The sequence below is a fragment of the Canis lupus genome, chromosome 5 (assembly GCF_048164855.1).
Source record: "Canis lupus baileyi chromosome 5, mCanLup2.hap1, whole genome shotgun sequence".
NCBI lineage: Eukaryota > Metazoa > Chordata > Mammalia > Carnivora > Canidae > Canis > Canis lupus.
In genome coordinates this window covers 23,588,834-23,607,016 of record NC_132842.1, presented here as the reverse complement: position 1 = coordinate 23,607,016, position 18,183 = coordinate 23,588,834, and the positions used below count along the sequence as shown (strand labels likewise).

The following is an 18,183-nucleotide window of genomic DNA, read 5'->3' as shown; positions in this document are numbered from 1 at the left end:
GGTTCTTGGGGTACTCTGGCCTTTTGTTCTCTTCTGGGCTTACAGAGCATTAAAGTCAGGTCTCTGCTGCGGCAGATGTCAGCGTTCTCTCAGGCCTGACTATTCTACTTAGTGTCTTTGATCTGGGCGGGGGCTTCAACAATTTCCCCAATAGGTAAATAGAGTCCTGACATACCCAAACAGGTCAGACCACCAAGGCAGGGCCAACCTAATACTTACTAACAAAAACACCATTCAGGCTTTAATAAGTGAAATCTGCTCTGGGAAATGAAACTGAGGAGACACGGCGCCCCACGTGGCATCAGTGCTCAGTAAGGGGTTATTTGCTGTGGACTCTATTGGGCAGTTGTCTTTTGATAACACCCGTCATTCAATTGTAAAAAAAAAAAAAACAAAACTTTCCGTCCTCAGCTCTTTCCTGGAGCCTGACATCTAAGGAGGCTGAGGTAATGAAAGGCGGCCTTTGTGAGGCCAGTCAGGCTGAGGCAGGAGAGACCTGTAGCCTAAGGAGGGGTGAGACACCCACCAGCCAGGAGTTAATCTTCCTCAGTGTTACTCAGTTAATCTACCTGAAGAGGGTGAGGCCACTGGGACTCCAGACTCACAGCCTATGTGGGAGGAAGGGAGACGAGGGGAAACAGAGGGGACTAAGGATGTAGGGGGCCGAGAAGGAAATGAGAGTCCCTCATTCCCAGGGACAGAGCTCAGGGATGCTGCCCCCTGGGTTCTGGGGGTCATGAAATAAGTACTTGAATGCTAAGTAAGGAACTGGTGGGAGAGTCTCATGTGACCAGGATCAGCTAAACAGTAAGACCTCTTCACTGTGGGTTATTGTCTCCTTTCCAATGACTGATCTGCTGGCTCACTCAACGAATATTCTCGCATGTCCACCATGTGCCACATACTTGGGATCGAAACACGCTGCAGATGCAGACTCTGCTCCTGAGGATCTCATGGTCAGTGGGGGAGACACAGGAGTGCCATTATTCTGGGGGCAGAAGACCAAAGGGCCAGGGCTACCTCTGAAGGCTCCAGGAGGAAGTAACCTTTAAGATCTGTGACGAGAGGAGGTGCCGCCTCCCAGGCAGAGGGAAAGCATGTGTGTGAGAGCCCAGCACGTTTCAGGACAGGAGGGTATCTGATGAGGCTCGATGCACAGGCCTAAGACTGGAGTAGGTGACTAGGATGGGCCATCTGTCAAGGGCCCTGGGTCCATGCTGAACGGGCCTGTAGAAGGGATGGTATTTGGGGAAGACAGGAAGCTGGCGAAGTCTCTCATCAGGAGTGGGACATGATCAGATCTAATTCTCAGAGAATGAAGTCTAGGGTCTCAGGTACGGCCACATCTGGAGCTGCACACTGATGGGCCATCGATGGTCGGACAGTTCAGGTCCTGGGTGAGGCTGGAGAATAACAACAGCACCAAGAATGGAAAGCCAGCCACTGGGTTTCAGAGGCGGGCCCAGGAGGCAGAGGCCGTGGACTTGATCGGAGGCAGCAGGAGACTTGGGAGGACAATCAGTCTGGGAAGCCCCAGAGCCCAAGGGAGGAGATCCCATGGAGTCAAAATCCACAAGCAGGTCAAGTAGAGTGTTAACGTCAACAGGAATCTGATCATCCGGGGGATACAGCAGGAGCTCCTGCCCTGGTGTGGGGCCACAGGGCAAAAGGCAACGGGTTCTGAAGTGGACAGGACGGGAAGCCGACCAAGGCAACGCAACCCCTTTGGGAGGAAGTCCGACCAACACTGTCCAGGAGAAAGAGCCAGCAGTGGTTTTAAGAACCAGCACGGATGGAGGAATAGCTGTGCTTTGTTCAGGGCTGGCAGAGAGAAGGAAGATAAGGGCATGATGTGTCGGCTCTGTGAGTGGCAATACTGACACGGGCTGATTCTAACACTGAAAACAGCCCCGAGGCAGGTATTAGCCTTGCTCTATAAATGGAGAGACCGAGGCTCCTCGAAGGTCCCAGGAATTTGTAATGGGCAGATGGGAGCCGGAAGGTGAGGCCCATTCTTCCCAGTGCACCCCACTGTGTTCACGTGCAGTCACGGTCATTGGTAGATGGAGAGAAAGGAGGCAGAGAGATTGGAGAGACCCGGGGGCCGGGCAAGCAAATGATCTATTTATTATCCAAGCCTGAAAACCCTTCACAGGCGAAGAGGTGAGAGTTGTGCTAGGACAACAGGAGCAGAGGGCCCACGGGGCACGGTGGGCTGTGTGGGCCCTGACCCAGCACACAGGCTATGCTTCCTCGGCTGCACAGACGTTTTCACAAGGCACACCAGGTTCATTTATGAAGACACCTACGTATGACATAGGTCTGGAACCTCACAACAACCAGGACGCAGGCTTTATCTTCCTAACCGCTTTGTGACACAGACACTGGGGACTGACTGGCCCAAGGGCCAGCTGGGGAAGAGCAGAGGAGAGACCCGAAGGCCAGGCCTTCTGGGCTCCACAACAACTTACTGCCCAAAGCAACAATACATTTCTACCAACGACAGATGGCCAGACAGCCGTGGCCCACTGCTTTTTATAAAGAGTATCAATTAGTATTAAAGGAAGCAAATGGAAAAAAAAAATCATCTAGCGCTAAATATTTTAGAGTCCTGATAGCTGCTTTACAGAAGAGGACTGGAGATGCACTGGGTCCCTTGCTCCCTGGTCTCGGGCATGGAGGCACTCCCCAGCCCGTGTGGGGAGCTCTCCTCACTGGGGGCAGGGGTCCGCCAGCTGATTCAGGCTCCTCACTGTGCCCAGGACACTGAGTTCACACAAGGGATGAGTCAGAGACCCAGGCCCGCGCGTGTGAGCTGCTGTCCTCCAGGCCTCCACACCACCCCGCTGTGCCACGGTCAAGTCAGCGTCTGGAGCCCGTCTCTGAAACCTACGCTCTGCAGCTATGGAAGCATGTAGGCTCTTGGCAGACCAGGCATCCTGAGGTTTGACTGGAATTGTTTGTTTGCTTAAAAAAAAGTCTGCAGATTTGTGGCCTCCTAGAGATGATTATTCTTACATGGTGACAGAAAACTGACTTCAGAGGAATTCCTTACTGGTAAATAGACCAACTGTCATTGAGACCCCAAATGACCAAATCTAAATAGTCCTAATTCAACTGGCATTCACTTACCTTGGTAACATCATCTCAGAACCACCAGAGCCAGATTTGAATAATATCTATGTGACTTCAAATCCCTTTGTCTATTCTATGCAGTTTTTCTGGTGGGAGGATTATTATTATTTATCTTTTTTACCTCAAGCCACTGGTACTTTTTATAAAGTCATGCTGATCCAAACACACAAAAACCATTAGCAAATAGAAGCAGATCACAAAAGAGAGGTCCAGCTTTGCAGGTAAGATGCACAAGGCCACAAATGAGATTAGCAATCTTCTTTGTTTGTACTAGTAAGAATAAATGACTTGATGTAATTTTTACTACTTAATCTTCAGGTGAATTTCAAAATTCACTTGAGTAAGACTTTAAAATGCAAAACCGCCGCACATTCTATAGAGCTTTTCCTTCAAAAGACAAAACAGTGAAGTGCCGTAGAGCAGAGAACTGTACTTTGTGACGTCTAAGAACTCAGTAAAGGGCTTCTCGCGATTCTTTTCCTGCAGCTTATTCATACCTGAGCCTCTTTTTAACCTTCTTCTGGCCAGTTTGATCTGATCCTGTAGAATCTGTACCCAGTCTCTTGGGCCAGGAAGTTTATCCACATGGTTAGCAGTACAGTATTTTTCTGTGAAGACTGAAAGAGAATGTTAAATATTGTTAAGTACTTTAACAAATAAAGCATGCAGATCTGAAATAGGAATCTATCCTAAGAAGAAAAAAAAAAAGTGTATTTCTAAAAGGCCTTAAGTTCCGCAGTGGGAACTTCAGTGTCTTCAGTGTCTATACTACGTTCCTTGGGTAAAGATGGAGATTGGCAGGACCCAATCTCCCAGCTTACATACAGCGTATGGTGCTTCAAAATGCAACTGGCTATACAAAATAAGTAGTTCTGATGTAACCACTCTATTTGTTCTACATCCATGTATACATGTCTTATATGAGCAGAGGAGAATATGTTACTTATGGGACTACTGGCACCATGACAAAATTCAGCAAATGGATCATTACTGTTGTTAAATCTGATCTCAGGCAAGATCACACAAAATGTAATGCAAGATTACACAAAAGGATGGCATTCTCATGGTGTTTCCCACTAACTCAATCAGCACTCAAATAATAATGCAGCTGTATCTTAATGCAAGTCCTGGTTGTACTTTGTTAGCCTCTCGTGTGCTGGGCTAGCACCTAGGAGAGCACCCAGCGAACTGTGGGGAGCGTTGTGGCAGGACAAGAGGGAGACAAGACGGTGGCCTTCTGAAAGCCACACAGCCATCCACACGCTGCTGCGGACATTTGGGCTTCCCTCCACTTTGGAGCACTTTCACACCCCATCTGTGCAACCTGCTCTCCGTAAGGACAAGGCGTAGCATGCGGTCACCTCACGCTGCCTTCTTGGTATTTAAAATACTGGCAGTTTTAATGTTTTAAAGGTTTCTGTTAAAAAGAAATGACAAGGGAAAATGTTGACAGATTCAGCCGTACAAAACTGTAAAATTTCTATTGAATGAAAAAGGAACATCTCATCAGAATAAGAAAAGCTGGCTGTGCTCAATATGACTGAAATGGTTCAATAACTACCACCAAAAAAAAAAAAAAAAAGTTCAAATACAAGTGAAACTTCAAAAGTCTCCATAGATAAATAGACAAAGCGTATGTAGGAAAACCGGTCAGCTAATATATAAACCAAAGAATTGCAAAACACACTCTATGGCTACTAAATTAGAAAAACAATGTTAGAAACTAATCCTTAATATTGATAAGCTCGTGGGGACCTGGCACATTCAAACACTACCGTTGGCATAAATGGCAAAACCCTTTTGGGAAATAAGGTGGTAAAATATGATGAGAGGCTTTTAAAACCTTATACCTGTGGCCTGAGCCTCTCACTCCCCGAAACTTATCCTAGGGAAATGATCTGAAAGGAGGAGGAAGGCCACATACAGAGGCAGTGGATCCAGTTGTGCAGGAAGCGATGGCCAGAAGCAGTGGGGAGGCTGGTTGTGAAGGGAGTGGGAGCTGGGGTGTCCCTGGAGGAAGCCACTGAGATCCTCTGAGTCAGGGCAGCACGAGTGAAGGGGGCAGGGGTGACCAGACCACCAGACCGGTATCTAGAACTGGTATTTTTGGTGAATCCTATGACCTGGTAAACATGGGAGAAAGGGAACATTTGAGGGGAAAGGTGGGCTGTACTGGGTTTAGTTGGGGACATGCTGATCTGGGGTGTTTGTAAAAGCACCCCTGTGGGGACCGCTGGCAGATATTTTGGCACAGAAGCCTGTAGTTCAGGGAAGGGATCCAGGGAGAAGATCTGGGCCTGAGAGGTGCATACCTATACGGTAGTCAGAACAGCAAGAAAAAAATGTTGGGCAAGGAGAACATACGGGATGAACAGAGCACTGGGCCAGGCATGGAGCCGGAGGGAGCCCCAGCCAAAAGGAAAGGGGGGCACAGGATAGATGAAATCAGGAGACCTGGGAAGTGTGGTCTTGTAAAGACCAGTGAGTGGCACTAATGAAGAGAAAGGACAACAGTCTACTATGTGCAGAAGAGAGTGTCAGGCACACGGTTTGCAAAGTGTCACCCGGAGGTCCTCAAGGGACTGGTGGGGCGGCCACAGAGGACATTCCCCAAAAACCGCATTCAGTGGGGGAAGGAAGAAAAGAGGGGTAAGATGGCAAGCTAGGGAGACATGAGCATGGTTTACAGGCTGAGGGAAGCAGCCAGCATTCTGAGGCAGGCAGGATCCAGGAGAAGGAAGGAAACAGTTACAGGAACCTCACCAGAGGAAGGGAGGTGGTGGGGTCTGGAAATGGGGGCTGCCCTTGAACAGGAGCAAGACTTCCCCCTCTGAGCCCTGACAGAATGGGAGACAGGGTGGGTTTAGAAGGGGTCTATGTTGGAGCAATTGCCCCTAAGATCTCGCTGACCCAGTGGCCAGGGGTAGGAGAGCATGGAAAAGATCTGGAATTGCTTCTAAGAAGAGGAATAGGAAAGCAGCAGACGTCGGATGTGAGGCTGCTGAGCAGAAGAGACGCCTACATGCTTGTGGTGGCAACAGTCCTGCGGCACCCTGTGGCTCTGAGCTGGGAGTGGCGCCACTGGATGGTAGGCCTGGTCCAGGTTAGGATTCTGCTGGACGGTTCTGGCAGAAGGTCAGGGACATAAAGCACTTGCAGATGCCAGCTGGACTTAATTACCTCTGCTTTCTTCACTCCCCTTCTCCCTACCCACATATGGAAGGAAAGCAAAAGGCTCCTGTGCTTGAAAAAAAAAAAATCCATGGGGATCAGGGAATGGAGTATCAGTGGGGTTGGCAAGGAGGTGCCATAGAGTAAGGGCAATTGAGAATATCACCCTGGAGTATAAAGCATCAGCGGTGGAGCCGTTCCATATGAGCATGCTAAGGCATGGTCACTGCGGATGAGGTCTGGACACGATGTGGGTAGGGGGTCAGGTGGATTTTTTGTGAGGACAGTGAAGTCACTCAAGGGGCCAGCAGAGGGAGAGGAAGGCGTGTAGCTGTGATAAGAGCCTTGATGGAAAGGGTCCACCCCAGGACCAGCGGAGCAGAGGAAGGGGGAGGACTAGGAAGCATAAGTAAGGAATGGGGAGAACTCAACCAGGCTGCCCAGTATGTGGCCTGTGGGCTGGGCAAGTAGGTGGTCTCTATGTGGAAGGGATGCAGACGGAGTGATATTCCTGGGCGTAGGTGTGCTCTTGAGTCTCCTACGTCAGATCACAGACCTCTTCAAGGGTCTTCATTTATCTTGTCTCCCTCAAAGCACCAACCACAGTGCCCTGTACTGAACAAGAAGTCAAAAATATTTAACAGACACGGGTTTGTTTCTAATGGCAGCAGGTATAATAGCTCATGAATTTAGGAAGTTTTAATTCATGGAATATAAAGAAACAAGTCTGTATTACATCCAAATGCCCACAGTAACATTTCCTAAGCAGAGAATTGCCAAAAGGTTCTCGAAGACCCATTTTTAACGAAGAGAAGAAAATAACTATATTTAGCGCAGTTTATAAGAAAATGTGTACCACAAAAATGACGGAATGTATCATCTTACCAGGTAAACATCTCCCTCCCTGTAATATTATTTGTATAATTAATTTCCACAGCAACCCCTCTTAAGATTGTGAAATGCGTGTGTCCAAATTAGCACACACTAGAAAGTGGTGGTTCCGAATTACAAAGTCGATGTGGGTTATGCCAACATCAAAAGGACTCCCGGCAACCAAGCATGTCAATGACCAAGTGTAGGAGAGCCAGAGGGAAGGCTCTGGAATGTCTTCTCCCAGTCGGTGAAGGACTTCCAAGCAGATCCTTCTAATCTAACCTTGGGCTTAAATATTTTCTCACCCACTAAAAAGGTGATGGTTTCTGGTTATTTATTTTCTCCTTTCAGTTACGATTTATCCGTTTACAATTAAGAAGAAGCCGGGGAAATCTCTGTCTTCTGGGTCTGTATCTGAGACCTTTGAAGGAACAGCATTAGGCTTCTCGAAAAATACCTATACCACCAAATATTTCCACTGGGTGTATTACTGAAGTTCTATTTCATGGATTACATTCTAACTTAAAAGAGACTTTTAACTTGGATCTATCTACTGAAGAGGAAATCCTCTTCTCTGTGACACGCGCAGATGAGGCCTTAGAACAAGGCCAAAAGATTGTCATTGTATTGATCCGAAAATGCTCAATATGCTATGTGAATAGAGGTATTGAGTAAGCAGAATATATTTTGCTGTCTGAATCTATAGCTAAAGGTCAAGCTATTATCCTGGTAACAGTTCCATTAGGAGTAATGATGTGAAAAGAGGCATTGCATTAATGCACTGGGTTTCCTACTATGTTAATGGTGGGTCATTAAGAATCATAGAACAATTTGCATTCATCCTTTGAAAGCAATAGGTACTAAAAAGAAATTTCCCTCTTTTTTTCTATTTTCGTATATTAAGGAGAAGCAAGGACTAATTTTAAACAAGTCCAAATAATCTGAGCCAGCAGATTAAAGGCAACAATTAAGCTATATAAAAGAGTTAAGGCATCTCTTGTGCTTAATATAATTTGAGGTCCCAAGGTACAAAGAGTATGTTAAGTCACCAGGGAAATGACAAATGTTCAATTTGATCTGTACATGAATAATGACTTTTCTCATATGCTTGTGTTCATTTGAACCATGCCCTTTAATTGTATATAAATAATGAATAAGCTGGTGGTGGCTGAGCAGAGCCTTCCCTGGGAAACGCAGCATCTAATGTAATCATCAATGAGCAGGGGGCGTATAGTGTGTCTGAATGTGACACGCTGAGAACACAGGGACTGGCCGTGCTCTCCAAACGGCTATCTGTTCACAGTGGTTTCTAGAGGGCCCTTCATTTGGATTTTTTTCTGGCTCCCTATGCTGGGAAAGGCAAAATATGGGGTGGATTGTTAGAGGAAGCCACTGGATCGCATAGACACTTTGAGAATCAGGGGGAGATCTGCAGAGCTTTGGTTTTTCCATGGCACCTGCAGAGAAGGCTACGGCTGACCGTGGAGAGCTCCACTTCTGATCTCGTGGAGCCCCACTTCTGATCTCGTGGTGCCATTTTAAGTTAGGGTCAAACAGACACGTAGAAATCAAGGTGGACGGCAAGCAGAACTGCAGCCGGTCCTCCTGGGACTGGCCCCTCTCCCACAGCATGAGAGGGGCCAGGGATGCGGGTGGGAAAAAGGGCTCTCTCTGGGGTAGGTCAGTAAGTAGGTTGGTGGGGTGTTGGGGCTGTGCCAAGGAGAGGGAACCCCGGGGGGCCAAGCCTGCAGTGGGAGTAGAGGGAAGTTTCCCTGTGGGCTGCTCCTGGGAGCAACCAGAAGACCACCAGCATCCTCCCCTGGCTCCCTCCTCCCTTTACTCTTTTAGAAACTATTATGTAGAACTTCCCGTGTGCTAAATATGTATCTATCTCATTTAATGGTTGCTGTAACCTGATGGTGCGGGATCCTGCATTACAGACAAAATCAAAAGACAGGCAGGTTAAATAACCAGGCCCCGACCACATGGCTAATAGGGATTATTTTCCACGTAAGTTATATAATTTTTAATTTAAGGTTACATATGAGCATATAGACTTTATAAAAGAATAATGATTGAATTCTAAATATAAGCAAATCGATAGTTAAATTAATGTTGTGAATGTTGTGAACACTGAGCTTACTTTCATCTACACAAAAGAGAAGCACAGGCAGGGGACGTGAGGAAGGACGAATCAGATGAGTTGGGTGTATGAGATCACCTGCCCTTCTAGATCATGTGGGGATGGTTGGCCTGCAGGAAGGGAGGGTGAAGGAAACTAGGTGTTGGGGAGGATGGGTGGATAGGCATTTTCAACTCTGAGACTGAGGGCTCTGGTCCACATCTGACATGGCTCTAGTAAAGAATATATTTTTCTTGAGGATAATAAAACTTCATTTCCCAAGTTCATGGGGACAACCGAAATCCATAAATTGTAGGCTTGATACCCATTCCAATAGTTTCTTAAGGTCACGAGAGATATGGAAGTTAAGGTACCAGAAGAGAAAGGGAAAGAGCTAGAAGGGCTGGTGGATGCTGCAGGGTGTTCTGGTGCTCTAGATCTTGAGGCAGGTGCTACTGCTCTATGGATTGGATCTCAGCTGTGCAGCAAAACTGGTTTTATCAGATCACCCAGGGGTTCATGCCTGAGAAACTAGCTCACAATAACTAAACCTACAAGGGACTGATCAATAAATCACGATGCAATTAATTAACGTGTGTGGGAGGGATTATCTTTCTAGTATCTGAAACCTTTGATGTCATAACCCAGTACTCTCACTTCTTGGAACCAAGGTGCTGGAGTGAAAACTAAACCGAAGGTTTGAGTTGAAGCAAAGGCAGTTGGATGGTGTGGGCTCAACACACCTAGCCAGGCTCAACAAGGATGCCTCTGGGAAATCGACCCTCACTGCCCCCTTAGCCCCTGCTGCCAAAGTGCCGTCAGCTTGGCCACGGCAGTGATGGGCACTTGACCTAAGGGAAGCCAAGCCCCAGATAGCACAAAAGGATGAGCTTTTCAGAATAGCAAGCAATGAGAGAATGAGGGCTTGAGCAGTAGCTACAAAACTGAGACCTCAGGGTGTGAGTAGCCCTGATACACCTTGCAAACCAGAATTGTGGAGGGCAGGGGGCAGAAACGAAGTGGAGGAAGCCAGCTGGTGAGGAAGATGAAGGTGATGTGTGGAGAGAAGAGGGGAGCCAGAGAGTATGACAAGTGTCTCGGGAGGAAGGCAGGCCAAATGCAGACTCCGTTCCCACAAGATCTATTGTGCAGCCCCACAAAACAGCTTCCTCCTAAGGGAGTGTTAGGGACACTGTGCTTTGAGACCAAAAGAGCCTTCTTGAGAACATTTTATACACACTGGAGTAAAGCTGCCTCCTCCTCCTCCCCCCGCCTTTTTTTAAAAGTGAGCTCCATGCCTAGCGTGGAGCCCAATACAGAACTTGAACCCATGACCCTGAGATCAAGACCTGAGCTGAAATCAAGAGTCAGACGCCCAGCCCAGGGGCCCCAAGTAAAGGCTGATTCTTAATCCACCATCGGTTACACACAAATGACCACCAAACCCTATGATTACAATTACAAATTAGTTCACCAAGCAAATTCATAAGAATCTATACCTAGACTTATAATAAAGGAAACAGAGAATACCAAAGGCAAAGTGATCTTAAAAGCAGCCAGACGGAAAAGACAGATTAACTACAGAACAGACTGATGGCAAACCCACAACAGCAACCAAACTGCAAAGCCAGTGGGAGGTTTTCACATCGCTCTGCAAACACAATCCCCCAGTCTAGAGCAAAGTACTCCACTGGACTCCATGCCAGTCGATCGTGAGGGTGAAGTAAAGAAATGATCAAAACAGAGACTGAAATAACTCACCCCACGAACCCTCAGTCTTTACTGAGAATTACTACAGGTCACAGCTGAGGAAGAAGAGCAATGAAAGCAGAAGGGAAGTCTGGAGGGGGGAGGGAGAGGGGGAAGGAGAGCACAAGCCGTAAGATACTAAAAACTCCGGCAAAGCCAACCTGATAAAAACTGTAGCACTGGCTCAGAGGCAGACAAAAGACCAAGTGTAAACAGGTAAAGTGCGACCTCAGTATAGGACCAAGGGGGAATGACGATTCATGTTAAAAAAAAAAAAAAAAAAAGGATGGTGCGAAAATGATTGATTGCTCAGAGAGAAAAACAAATTAAATTCTTCCCTCACATTTTAGGCAAAAGTAAATTCCAAGTGGATGAAAGATCTGAATATAAAAGGTAAAACTTTAAATCTTTGTTGGGGAAAAAATCAGGAATACCGTTATATAAGGGTGCCTGGGTGGCTCAGTGGTTGAGTGTCTTACTTAGGCTCAAGTTGTATCCCAGAGTCCTGGGATCAAGTCCCACATCAGGCTCCCCTTGGGGAGCCTGCTTCTCCCTCTGCCTATGTCTCTGCCTCTCTCTCTCTCTCTGTCTCTCACAGAGAATAAATAAAAAAAATAAATAAAATCTTAAAGGAGGGATCCCTGGGTGGCGCAGCGGTTTAGCGCCTGCCTTTGGCCCAGGGCGCGATCCTGGAGACCCGGAATCGAATCCCACGTCGGGCTCCTGGTGCATGGAGCCTGCTTCTCCCTCTGCCTATGTCTCTGCCTCTCTCTCTCTCTATCTCTCTCTCTCTGTGACTATCATAAATTTAAAAAAAAATAAAAAAAATCTTAAAGGAATACCATTATATAATATAGTAGGGAGAATTTCTTGAAATGGGCAACCCCCCCCCACCCCGCCCCGTCAACCTCAAAACCAACCACAAAGCATAAAGTAGTCTGTCTGGCTGTTAAATCTAAACTTTGGTGTGATAAAAGAGATCACATGCAAGGTTTTCACAGGCTAGAAAATAAGAGAAAACATTTGTAGCACATGCAACTGACAAAAGAATTCATCTAAGTCAACAATAATACAATGGCCTATTGGAGAGAGAGAAAGGATAGAAATTCACAGAGGAAAAGAACCAAATAGTTGTCAATATGGAACGATGGCCAACCGTAACAATCAGGGAATCCACCACTGAGGTGTCACTAGAGACCAATCAGACTGGAAAAATTAAAGTCTGTTAAAACCACGTGTTGGCAAAAATGAGGAAAAATAGGATTTCTTATTCGCCGCTGGTGGATATGTAAGTGATATGTCACATCAGAGAGCCATTCGGCAAGGCTTAATGAAGCTGAAGATGCTCACACCCTGTGGCTCGGTTCCGTGGTGTGTCCCCTGGAGAAACTCATATATGAGCCCCAGGAAACACAAAGGTGACTGTTGCCACCAGTAATCGTGCACAAGAACCACTCTAACTGTCCCTTAATAGCAGACTGTGGAAAAATTGCTTTATTCATATGGTGGTTAGCAGTTAAAATAAACAAACAGGATTTATAATGTAAAAATATGGATAAATCTGGGGGGGGAAACGGATGGAAAGTTGCAGAAGTACAGGAAGAGGCTCTGTATGTGGATTCATAAGTTTACAAGACAGGACAGGTGATTTACGGACACACGCTTAAGCAATAATGTAGGAAAACGTGAGAAAGAGTCACAACAGCTTCAGGTTACTCTGGAGTGGGCGGGAGAAAGAGAAAGGAGATGGGAGAAGGACATTTCAATTCTTTTTTTTTTTTTTTTTTTTTTTAAGGAGGAGGAGGGGCAGAGGGAGAGGAAGTCTTAGGCAGGCTCCATACCCAGCGCAGAGCCCCATGCAGGGCTCATTCTCACCACCTGAGCTGAAATCATGACCTGAGCTGAGATCAAGAGCAGGTGCTTAACCGACTGAGCCCCCCAGGGCACCCTGAACATTCTGATTCTTAAAAAAAAAAAAAAAAAAAAAAAAAAGACGATGGGCATGAAGTCAATATAACACCTGTTTTAAACCTCCATGGTAAGGTGGGGAGAAAACGAATCCATGCCATGCTCTCATCAGCCTACGAATCAATCAGAGTTTCTCCTACGATGTTGCTGGGATGACATCACTTCTGACTGGACCTCAAGTCCGCTCCTTACGCCCACTCTCTCTGGAGGGGGGGGGTGCGGGTGAAGACTCAGTACTCTGTCTGCTGGGAGTAGCAGGGAGAAGGTGTCATCCACCACCACCCCCCCAGCTGAAATGTGACCGTCTCAGGCAAGGCACCCACCGCCTCCCCGAGTTCATCATCCAGTGGTTTTCAAAATAACAACATGTAGTGATGAGATTCTGCACTTGACAAGGGCAGGGGCCGTGGCTCCCTGGTGCACAGTGGCTGGCACGTGTCAGGCAGCAATTCATGAAAGAATAACCCGAGAAACGTTTTTTTCTCTGGTCTGTGACTTAACCTGAAAGAACTAGAGAATTTCTTCAGTAAAGAGCTACAGGTCTTGAGGTCACACTAAGCCCTGAAGATCATTTAACTGTAAGGTTTAGCAAAGTTCATTGACTAATGCACCTAAAAATGAAATCTTTAAGTTATGAGTTAAGAAAATACAGTAAAGCAAACAAGAATGCATCCATTGATGAAATGAGAATATCCTCCTGGATTATCTATGCAGGAGACTGTGGGGCAGGCCCTCTGGTCAAGTAGGGTGAAAGATGACCATAAGGACCATCAGGGCTGGAACTTTCAGCTCGTGGCTGCAATGAAAGGGGCCCTTGGTATCTGTAAGATTGATTCACAGTCATATTTCTTTAATTCTCTAGGTTTACTTCTGAGAATCTGGACTAAAGTTACCAAACCATAGAATTTCTGAACTCGGAGAGACTTCTAAAAATTAGCCAACACCCCCCCACCCCCCCCAAGAGAAGGTCGTCTTTCAAGACCTTAGTGGCAGAGGCAGAAGTTAAGTCTATACCCACAATGCTCCTTTCACTATCCCCAAACTGGTGGGACTTTGAGGTCTCAGCAATCTTGTTTAATCACAGCAATTCTCAAAGATTTGAGGCCAGAGCAGTCTGGTAGAAAAGAACAATATCCCTTGTCTTGCTTTTGCCACAATGGCATCTCTGTCTAAAAGAAAGTGCCTTTAGTGGTTTCTCAAATTAAGCAAAGTTAATTTTAAATTTACTTCGATTTAAGAGAGCCCTCAGCAGAGCTCATTTATGATACAACTTAGTGGGAGATATGATTAACACTTTTCTTTGGCTCGCTGCTACAACACATGTTTGTTTAACATGTTTGGTATATTTCAAGGGAATAAATTATATCTGTGAAATATTAAGGTCTGGATAATAACCAGTTTTGCTGTAATGGTGTTTTGCTATTTACTCCCTTTTCTGGGCAAAGAAAAATGTTTCAGAATCACAGATTTATGGAAATTCTACTTGGAAGGCATCTTGGAAATAGTGTAACTCACTTATCTTCTAGAGCAGAGCTGAGAGAATCATCAGTTCAAGAAGTCGGGCAAGTGGCATAAAGACCGCTCGCACACCAACGCTCCCTCTACTCAAGCTCTGCTGCACGGGGCGCTTCTAGATTTGTCTGCTCTGCATATAAATGATGAGAAAGTACTGATTTTTTTCTCTCCTTTTTAAAGCCCAGGTTTTGTGCAATATGAACTTTCGAAGTCATTCCCATGAGGTCCTGGGTTCATGCCCTGGCCAGTAAATTTGGAAGCTTTGTCCACGGTAGCAGAGTAAGTTAGGGCATGTTCTATTAGTTCAGGTACTGTCCTGTCCCTCACAGCCACCTATACTCAGAGATGGCAAAGGTATTTAGGATGAGAGTGATGAGCTAGGAGGGCAGTGGTAGCAATAGAGCCTCACCTATGAGGATCAGTACATTTGCCACCATGCCTGCCACTGTTGGCCTATGGGTGCTGTGTGGTGGTGTGACATCAGGGTGATGACACTGGGTGTCAGGACAGGCTGATACCTCAGAGTTAGGCTTTTGTTTCCCGTTCTTTTTTAATGGTGACAGCCCCCCTCTAATTGAGATCGGCTTTAGGAGAATTTGGAGGCTCACATTTTGAGGCTGACAATATAGAAGTTCTCTTTGATACCGTCGAGGCACCATGTTGCCATGATGATGAGTACAAGGATGGATAAGCAAACTGAGGTATCCAGAAGTCCTGAGATGGCAAAAACCGGAACACTGGCACACTGAGCCTGCTTATGGGTTGCATTATGGGGTTTATTTAAATCACAGTCCTGCAGCACCATTATTAACATCTTAAAGATGATTACTCTCTGGTATGAATGAAAGCACGACATGCTACTCCTTCCATGATGCATACGGGGGACACTGCTGTGACACTGAACAGAAGTCAGAGCTCTCAGGGCCTCCATCATACAGGGCAGGTTTGATATTCGGGATCACCTTGATGCTTCTCACTCACAGGATTTCTACCAGCCCCGATTGCTGTGCACCACTTGATTTGTTTGTTGGCATTGTTTCTTCTCATCTTCAGACTTACATTCTGCCTCCACTGAGTTGTCACAGGGAAGCTGTGTAGTTATCCTGTTATTCATGCCCTGTGTGCATCCAATGTAGTGGGGCTGTGTTTGCATTTTTAAGAAACCACCTTTTTCAGTGAAGATACACTGACCACATCGTTCCTTCCATCCTTCTTTCCTCCCTTCCTGTATTTATTCATCATTGATTATGTGAGTGGCACCGTGTCACATGCTGAGGAACAGGCAAAGCAAATCTAGGAGTGATCTCTGGCCCACAGGGGCTTGTGGTCTTGCTGAGAAGACAAGATGTCCAAATGTAAATAGGATGGTCACATACCCTGATTTATCCGGGACGGTTCAAAGTGCCTGTTTTCCCGGTGAAATGGTTAAGACCACTATCTTCACTCTACTAAGTGTCATGGTTTGGGAAATAACTGATATTGTCATCTTCCACATAAACCATGAGTAGCAAAGCAAAGGGTTAAGGTAAACTACACAAAGGTAATGTGTGCTACAGGAATGCAGAGAAAGGAGAAATCCGTGTAGGCTGGGACATGGAAAGGAGAAATCCGTGTAGGCTGGGACACTGGGGAAAGTCCCCTTGTAGAGGCCATGAGACATGGGCTCAGCCATGAAGGGTTAGATTTGTTTAGAGAGAGAGGGAAGAGCATTGTAGCCCTGGGATATAGCGTGACTCAAAGTCCACAATGAGAATGTGATGCCCGAGGAATAGTGTCCACAGTGGGCTGGTTCACCTGGAAGGAACACTGGGACAGGTAGTTGCAAGGAGAGAGATTCCAGTAAGGTAGAGTCTGGAAGAGCCAGAGTTTGGACTTGATGTAACGGGCAGAGACCAGTTAGGTAGGGGAAATGTCAGGAAGTTTTATAAGGAAGTGTTATTTGGCCACATGCTAATACAGCAGGAACTCGAGTGGGAAATGCAGGGGAGGGAGGATATTTAGAGATTTTCCAGACCAGCAAGGACAAAGTGATGCCCAGCTGGATTAGGATGCTGTCACAGAAGCTAGAGACCAGTGACGAGGGAGCAGGGACCAAAGAACTGACAAGGCTGGGTTAGCAGGCAGGATTAGGGGCAAAGGCAAAAAGGCGCTAATGAAAATTCTGAGCTTTCAAACGTAAGAAACAGAATGTTGATGCCTCTACCAACAGTGTGGTTGTGAGGGGGTGTTATGTCCGAAGCCCCAGGCCACCATTCAGGGTGTGTACTGTGGGTGTAAGAAGGACACACTTGACTCTTTCAAAAGAGGCCAGGCCCAGGCCCTGCAATGAAGCTGGAATGTTCTGCATATCTTAGCTCTCACTGTCAATGATCTCATTTGCTCCTGGCTTCTGTGCACATTTCTCATTAGGGTTGGCCCCCACTTAGTTGCACATGGCTAAGCTGATAGTATGGGTGGTGATGAAGAAGAGGTGTGGGAGGGGTCTGCTTAAAATAACGACCACTGGATTTGTTCTATGATCAAAGGTACATGGTTGATGAGAGGAGGCGAAGGTTCAGAGAAACACCAGGAGCTGACCATGGAGAGGCATCAAAACCTAAGAGCCAGATGCGAGAAAGAAGAACACGGAAACAGTCAGTATAACGGGAGACGTGAGCATCAGGAGCAGCCTGTGGGAAGACAGGACTAGTTTCCAGAGGCAGCCTCTCTTCTAAGAGTGCTTTTAACAGGATAGATGCATGCTTGCTTTTAGACAAAGATGTCTTGAAGGCAGCCAAAATCGATGACCGCTTTCAGTTCAATTTTAAATGAAGGTCTATGGATTTTCAAGGGGTTTCCTTAATGGAAGCTGACATACACTCTTAGTTTTTTTGTGTGGGCTTACCATCAGTCCATAGTACTACAGGGACGAGAAGTATTCCATGATCATCTGCACGCGCGCCTTTAGGGCAGAAATTCAAGCGAGCATCAATTCCTGAGTCTCTCAGATTTTTGGGGCATAGCTTGTATGCGATAGTAACTGTTGATGGAACGGAATCAGAACATTTGTCAGATTACTGGTGCCCACGATAGGCCCAGGAGAAAAGGTACAAGGAATGTATTTGACCAACTGTTTACTTCTTATACAATTCTGCTCCCCTACAATGGGAAAGAACAGGGGTGGGGCATTATTGCCTTATGATGCTGGTGAGCACCTTGGATCAGCCACATTACTGGGGGAGCCACACAAGAAAGGTGATGGGTAATGCAGAAGACACCGCTATTTCCAGGGCCATGGCTGGCCTGTACGGTGCCATGGTGCAAACCAGGAAGGCACCCCTTCCTCAGGACAATTTCCTTGCGTCTGCCAGAACACTGTCATAATAAATATACAAGTTGACAACATCAACAACGGGAAGGGTGCCCGTAACATTGTGCAATGCACAGTCACGCTGGAGTGGCCTGTTTGTGCTACAGAAACTTCTCTCTTTTGACAGGAGGCTGTTTTTTTCAACTCTAGCAGTGGTATTAAAATGCAGGCTTTGTAAGAATTCAGTGACTGGGAGTTAGAGTTGAATCCTCGAGAGTTAGCCCACAACCGGCTCCTGCCCATTATGTGAGAGGCTGAATTAAAGAGCCATGAGAAGCCACAACCTTCTTAACAAATCTCC

The 18,183-nt window shown here is 46.4% G+C and overlaps 1 protein-coding gene across 21 annotated transcripts in view; it reads right to left on the bottom strand.

Annotated features, from left to right (window-relative positions):
- The window catches only part of BEND7 (BEN domain containing 7), an 81,252-nt gene that overhangs the window by 10,834 nt on the left and 52,235 nt on the right, over positions 1-18,183 (bottom strand). For 13 of the 21 annotated variants that reach the window (XM_072825769.1, XM_072825756.1, XM_072825772.1 and 10 more), the window contains 2 exons: positions 17,418-17,552; positions 3,633-3,752 (listed from right to left, as the gene is read on the bottom strand). In XM_072825769.1, coding sequence (XP_072681870.1) covers positions 3,633-3,752; positions 17,418-17,552 — 255 coding nt within the window. The remainder of the gene's footprint in view (positions 1-3,632; positions 3,753-17,417; positions 17,553-18,183) is intronic. The other 8 variants (XM_072825771.1, XM_072825764.1, XM_072825765.1 and 5 more) reach the window with 1 other exon arrangement.